Source organism: Mytilus edulis, chromosome 14 (assembly GCF_963676685.1).
Source record: "Mytilus edulis chromosome 14, xbMytEdul2.2, whole genome shotgun sequence".
NCBI classification, from domain to species: Eukaryota; Metazoa; Mollusca; class Bivalvia; order Mytilida; family Mytilidae; genus Mytilus; species Mytilus edulis.
The window spans coordinates 761,797-769,651 of NC_092357.1; the positions used below are offsets into that span (position 1 = coordinate 761,797).

The following is a 7,855-nucleotide window of genomic DNA, read 5'->3' on the forward strand; positions in this document are numbered from 1 at the left end:
ATTTATTTTCCAAATGCACTTTCAGTGCATTACATGACTTAGGTATTGTAATTTTGCATTTGGTACATTTTATGACTTTTACTCTTGAAAACCATTGGGTTGATCAATTCCATTGTCTATAGGCTTTTAGTTCTAATTGATGTTATGATCCCATAATGTAATACTATGAATAACAAAGACGTTGGGTCTATCCCAAAAGTACCCTTTCACTGAAAAAAAAAATTCAACAATAGACATACATCTATACAACACATATGTATAGAACTCTGATTGCTACGAGTCTATATAATAAAAAAAGGGAATGTGTCTAAGAGACAACAACCCTACCAAATGGAAGAAAACCGCGCAATTTCAACAATGAATTTGTCTTCAAAATAGCGAGTTGTTATCCAATTTCTAAAGTTCAAAAAGAGTGATTCAAGTTGTATTCAGTTCAAAAGGAGAGACTTCCATTTGAATCCCGTTTATTGATGAAATAAGTATACACATACAAAAAGGGTGTTCAAACGGAAGTTGTAACGTTCAGTTTTAAATGAGGAAATATTGCCGTTCAGGGGTCAAAATGAAGCCTTACCATTAGGTTTTAAAAGGTAGACTTGCGGTCAGGGGTAAAAAAAAAAGTCTTTCCGTTCAGGGAACAAAAGGAAGTCGTGACGTTAAGGGGTCAAAATTATGTCTTACCGTTAGCGTTCAACAGGCAGACTTGCGACATACAAAACATATATACCCCTTGGGTCAAAATAAAGTACTAATATTACCGTTCAGGGGTCAAAAAGAAGTCTTGACGTTCAAGGGCCAAAATAAGTTCTTACCGTTCAGGTTTTACTGTATAAGAGAAGTCTACTCCACAGAGAAGAAAGTGCTACTGTACAATTATTGCACACCGAACAAGGCACTATTGTACAATTAACTGTATACCAAAAACAAGACATGCATGACTGTACAAATACTGTACACTAAAACAAGGCATTACTGTACAAATACTGTACACCAAAACAAGGCATGACTGTACAAATACTGTACACCAAAACAAGGCATGACTGTACAAATACTGTACACCAAAACAAGGCATGACTGTACAAATACTGTACACCAAAACAAGGCATGACTGTACAAATACTGTACACCAAACAAGGCATTACTGTACAAATACTGTACACCAAAACAAGGCATTACTGTACAAATACTGCATTTAGAACAAGGCATTTCTTTACAATGCATTTCACACCGAACAAGACACTACTGCAAAAAAATCTGAACATAGAACGAGGCATTTTTGTACAATTTACTGCCCATCGATCAAAGCATTTCTGTACAATTTACTGCCCATCGATCAAGGCATAACTGCACAATTTACTGCCCATCGATCGAGGCATAACTGCACAATTTACTGCCCATCGATCAAGGTATAACTGTAGAATTTACTGCCAATCGATCAAGGCATTACTGCACATTATACTGCCCATCGATCAAGGCATTTCTGTACAATTTACTGCCCATCGATCAAGTCATTACTGCACAATTTACAGCTCATCGATCAAGGCATTACTGCACAATTTACTGCCCATCGATCAAGGCGCAGAACAAGGTATTATCGTACTATTTATTGCATATTAAACAAGGCTCTACTGTACAAGTTATTTCACATCGAACAAGACACTACTGTACAAGTTATTTCACATCGAACAAGACACTACTGCAAAAAAATGCTGCACATAGAACGAGACATGTCTATACAATTTACTGTCCATCAATCAAGGCATTACTGCACAATTTACTGCACATCGAGCAAGGCACAGAACCAGGTATTATCGTAATATTTATTGCATATTAATCAAGGCAATACTGTACAAATCATTACATATCGAACAAAACACTAGTGCAAAAAATACTGCCCATAGAACAAGGCATTTCTGTACAATTTACTGTCCATCGATCAGGGGGGGGGGGGGGGGTCTGCGGACTGAAACACCGTTTTTGGACGATCATTGCATTTGAATGGGGACACGTAGTTGGACCCCCCTCTTTATCCTGGGTTAGGTACATCCCCTTTTAAAATGGCTGGATCCGCCCCTGAATTTACTCTGCATCGAACCCATTAGGACAGTGGTGTAACAGTACAACACTAGAAAACATATGTTATAATCAGCTGACAAGGGTTTGACTCACGAAATCGGTACTTAGGACGAGAAAAAACCCCAACACTGAAAATACAATAGACACAAAGTGCTGACCTTTCTTATTAATATGTTTATTTTATTAGATATTACTTTTGATAACAGCTACCACAGACTTCAAAGACGGTCGCATATTTATTCAACAGAGGTTTCCTTCTTTTGAAGCTGTATATTCATGAATTTATCGTTATTAAAAAACTTAGCACAAAGAATGAATAAAAGGGGGCGTTGTTAGGGAATAATACAAGGGGGCGTTGTTGGGGAGGAGTGTCTCCGTCATTGAGATCCAGCGGCTAATTCTTTACTTTCAATGGAGATTTTAAATAACATTTATAAGCTCAAAGAAAAAGAAAGGGAATTAAACTCTATTTAACTGGTCATCTGAAAGCTTTATCTAAGGGTATATTTGATGTTGGCACACAAAGCTTCCCTTTTTCTCCATTCAATTACCTTCGGATCAAAAGGCAGGTACTTGTTTTCTAAGTCTTTGTTGGTTTGTGTACATAATATCACCCTAAAACAGCTTTTATTTGATGATTATACATCAAGATGTGTACGTATTTAATGATCATATATTAAACTTGCCCTCATTTTGCAGTAAATTCATATAAAAGAAAGGTTAAAAATTAATTTCAGTTTATTGATATATTGCTTTCGCATTTTTGGTATATTCAAAAACAAAGATTAGCATTTAAAGATATAATTGAACAAATTAGATAATTTATATCTATAACAACACAACATAATTTTCCGTCTAAAATATTTTTTTTGGGTAAGTACTTTTGGTCATTTATACTAATGCCAAAATCTACTATAAGAATATTGTTACATCATCAGAAATACACGATTTGATTAAAAACGTATACGACCTTTTGCAAATGAATATGTGGTATTAGTTTTACTCATTGTCGATAACTGCTACTGGCTAAAATTTACGTTGTTTTTGGTATCTGGTGGATAGTTGTCTGACTGGCAATCGTGTATGATTATGATACCACATCCTTTTATTTTTCTATATCCTGGAATAAATGCAGTGAGAGGTTTAGCTAGCTATAAAACCAAGCTTAATCCACCATTTTCTACATTATAAAATGCCAATCTAATTAAAAGATGATAAAATGCCTGTACCGAGTCAGGAATATGACATTTATTTTCCACACGTTTGGTGTGTTTTAGCTTTTGATGTTTTTCCATTTAATTAGAGACCTTACATTTTGAATTTTCCTTGGAGTTCGTTTTTTTTTTTGGTTTTTTTTTCTTTGGGGGGGGGAGTTTATAATACTTCTTTTCATGGTTTGTTTTAAGTCTCTCCCAACACGTGTTTTCTATGGATATGTCAATGATGTGTGCGTTATACGGGCAGATGACCTTGACATATATCATTTGTGTCATCCTGTGTTTAACGGGCAGATGACACTGACATATCATTTCTGTCGTCCTGCGTTATACGAGCAGATGACCATGACATATCATTTGTGTCGTACTGTGTCATATGGGCAGATGACCTTGACATATAATTTGTGTCGTCCTGTGTTATATGGGCAGATGACCTTGTCATTTATCATTTGTGTCATCCTGCGTTAAACGGTTAGATGACCTTGACATATCATTTGTGTCATCCTGCGTTATACGGGAAGATGACATTGACATATCATTTGTGTCATCCTGTGTTATACGGGCAGATGACATTGACATATCATGTGTGTCGTCTTGTGTTATACGGGCAGATGACCTTGCACTATCATTTGTGTCATCCTGTGTTAAACGGGCAGATGAACTTGACATATCCTTTGTGTCGTCCTGCCTTATACTGACAGATGACCTTGACATATCATTTGTGTCATCCTGCGTTTTAAGGGCAGATGACCTTGAAATATAGTTTGTGTCGTTTGAAATATCATTTGTGTCGTCCTGCGTTATACGGGCAGATGACGTTGATATATCAGTTGTGTCGTCCTGCATTATAGGGGCAGATGACCTTCACTTATTTGTTTTTCGTTCATTTTTTTTACATAAATAAGGCCGTTAGTTTTCTCGTTTGAATTGTTTTACATTGTCTTATCGGGGCCTTTTATAGCTGACTATGCGGTATGGGCTTTGCTCATTGTTGAAGGCCGTACGGTGACCTATAGTTGTTAATGTCTGTGTCCTTTTGGTCTTTGTGGATAGTTGTCTCATTGGCAATCATACCACATCTTTTTTTATATTCACATATCATTTTTGTCGTCCTGCGTTAAACAAGCAGATGACCATGACATATCATATATATGTGTCATCCTGCGTTAAACGGGCAGATGACCTTGATATATCATTTGTGTCATCCTGCGTTATACAAGCAGATGACCTTTGAATATCATTCGTGTCGTCCTGCGTTATACGGGGAGATGGCCTTGACATATCAATTGTGTCGTCCTGCATTATAGGGGCAGATGACCTTCACATATCATTTGCATCGTCCTGCGTTATACAAGCAGATGATCATGACTTATCATATATATGTTTCATCCTGCGTTAAACGGGCAGATGACCTTGATATATCATTTGTGTCATCCGACGTTATACAAACAGATGCCCTTAGAATATCATTTGTGTCGTCCTGTGTTATACGGGCAGATGACCTTGAAATATCATTTGTGTCATCCTGTGTTATACGGGCAGATGACCTTCGAAATCATTTGTGTCGTCCTATCATATACGGACAGATGACCTTGACATATATCATTTGTGTCGTCCTGCCTTATTCGGACTGATGACCTTGACATATCATTTGTGTCATCCTGTGTTATACGGGCAGATGACCTTGACATATCATTTGTGTCGTCCTGCCTTATAAGGGCAGATGACCTTGTAATATCATTTGTGTCGTCCTGCGTTTTACGGGCAGATGACCTTGACATATCATTTGTGTCGTCCTGCGTTATACAAGCAGATGACCATGACTTATCATATATATGTTTCATCCTGTGTTAAACGGGCAGATGACCTTGATATATCATTTGTGTCATCCGGCGTTATGCAAGCAGATGACCTTTGAATATCATTTGTGTCGTCCTGCGTTATACAAGCAGATGACCTTTGAATATCATTCGTGTCGTCCTGCGTTATACGGGGATATGGCCTTGACATATCAATTATGTCGTCCTGCATTATAGGGGCAGATGACCTTCACATATCATTTGCATCGTCCTGCGTTATACAAGCAGATGATCATGACTTATCATATATATGTTTCATCCTGCGTTAAACGGGCAGATGACCTTGATATATCATTTGTGTCATCCGACGTTATACAAACAGATGACCTTAGAATATCATTTGTGTCGTCCTGTGTTATACGGGCAGATGACCTTGACATATCATTTGTGTCATCCTGTGTTATACGGGCAGATGACCTTCGAAATCATTTGTGTCGTCCTATCTTATACGGACAGATGACCTTGACATATATCATTTGTGTCGTCCTGCCTTATACGGACTGATGACCTTGACATATCATTTGTGTCATCCTGTGTTATACGGGCAGAGGACCTTGACATATCATTTGTGTCGTCATGCCTTATAAGGGCAGATGACCTTGTAATATCATTTGTGTCGTCCTGCGTTTTACGGGCAGATGACCTTGACATATCATTTGTGTCGTCCTGCGTTATACAAGCAGATGACCATGACTTATCATATATATGTTTCATCCTGTAATAAACGGGCAGATGACCTTGATATATCATTTGTGTCATCCGGCGTTATGCAAGCAGATGACCTTTGAATATCATTTGTGTCGTCCTGCGTTATACGGACAGATGAATTTGTGTGTCGTCCTGCGTTCTACGGGCAAATGACCTTGACATCATTTGTGTCATCCTGTTCTTTTTTTTTTACGTCAGATGACTTTGACATATCATTTATTTCGTCCTGCGTTATACGGGCAGATGACACTGACATATCATTTCTGTCGTCCTGCGTTATACGAGCAGATGACTTTGACATATCATTTGTGTCGTCCTGCGTTATACAAGCAGATGACATTAACATATTATTTGTGTCATCCTGTGTTATACGGGCAGATGACACTGACATAGTATTTCTGTCGTCTTGCGTTATACGAGCAGATGACCATGACATATCATTTCTGTCATCCTGTGCTTAACGGGCAGATGTCACTGACATATCATTTCTGTCGTCCTGCGTAATACGAGCAGATGTCCATGACATATCATTTGTGTCGTCCTGTGTTTTATGGGCAGATGACCATGACATATCATTTGTGTCATCCTGCGTTAAACGGTTAGATGACCTTGACATATCATTTGTGTCGTCCTCCGTTATACGGACAGATGACTTTGACATATCATTTGTGTCATCCTGCGTTAAACGGTTAGATGACCATGACATACCATTTGTGTCGTCCTCCGTTATACGGACAGATGACTTTGACATATCATTTGTGTCATCCTGCGTTAAACGGTTAGATGACCTTGACATATCATTTGTGTCGTCCTCCGTTATACGGACAGATGACCATGACATATCATTTGTGTCGTCCTGCGTTAAAACGGTTAGATGACCATGACATACCATTTGTGTCGTCCTGTGTTATATGGGCAGATTACCTTGACATATATCATTTGTCATCCTGCGTTAAACGGTGAGATGACCTTGACATATCATTTGTGTCATCTGCGTTATACGGGCAGATGACCTTGACATATCATTTGTGTCGTCCTGTGTTATACAATCAGATGACCATGACATATCATATGTGTCATCCTGTGTTATACGGGCAGATGAGCATGACCAATCATATGTGTCATCCTGTGTTATACGGGCAGATGACCTTGGCAAATTATTTGTGTCGTCCTAAGAGCAAGGTAAAAGGTACGACCCTTTCATTGAAAATTGAAACGAGAGTATTGTCGTAGCATATTTGAGTAGTGTCAATATATTACGTTGATATAGGAAGTCTGTTTTTCAATTTCTTTCTTGTAAAGTCTGGACATTGCTTGTATGTTTAGTTTATCATTGGTTGGTTTTCGGGGGCCTCGATGACAAGGTGGTATAAGTAGTACTACTACTGTATTCACTAGCCGGTCAACACTGTGGTTGGGAGTTCAAACCTCGCCCGTGCGGGTGCCCTCCGTGCAATCCAATCTTTATTTAATAGGATTATGAGTTTTCCTATCGAAGCTTTCCCCACCAATAAACACTGGATGCCACGAAATAACCAAAAAGTTGCGCTCAAAAGTGGCGCTAAAAAGTGGCGCTTTTTTAAAGTTTCGTTAAAACACCAACAATCAATCAATCAATCAATCAATCAATCAATCAATCAATCAATATGTTTTCGTTCAAGTCAATTAGTCGAAGACAATGTTTGTATGTTTAGTTCATCGGTTGATTTTGCTTTCATGGCTCCCAAACTTTGTAAATGACTTTAACGAAAACACACTGAAAAAACAAGATTTCTTAATATTTTGACCAAACCATTTACGACGATTTTTTAGCGACCGAAATAAGATTAAATTATCATATGGGCCAAACCAAAAAATATTGCCCTTTTTCATACCTCGATATGTGGTATGAGTGTCAATTAGACAACTCTCCATCCAAGTCACAATTTTTTAAAGTAAACCATTATACGTCAAAGTACGGCCTTCAACACGGAGCCATTATAGCAAGCTGCTCAC

The 7,855-nt window shown here is 38.1% G+C and overlaps 1 protein-coding gene across 1 annotated transcript; it reads right to left on the bottom strand.

Annotated features, from left to right (window-relative positions):
• Nucleotides 1-3,731: 3,731 nt before the first annotated feature.
• Nucleotides 3,732-4,139, bottom strand: LOC139503333 (dentin sialophosphoprotein-like). Its single transcript, XM_071293104.1, has one exon. It carries the CDS (start codon nucleotides 4,137-4,139, stop codon nucleotides 3,732-3,734), a length of 408 nt encoding a protein of 135 aa, XP_071149205.1.
• Between the last annotated feature and the right edge of the window lie 3,716 nt (nucleotides 4,140-7,855).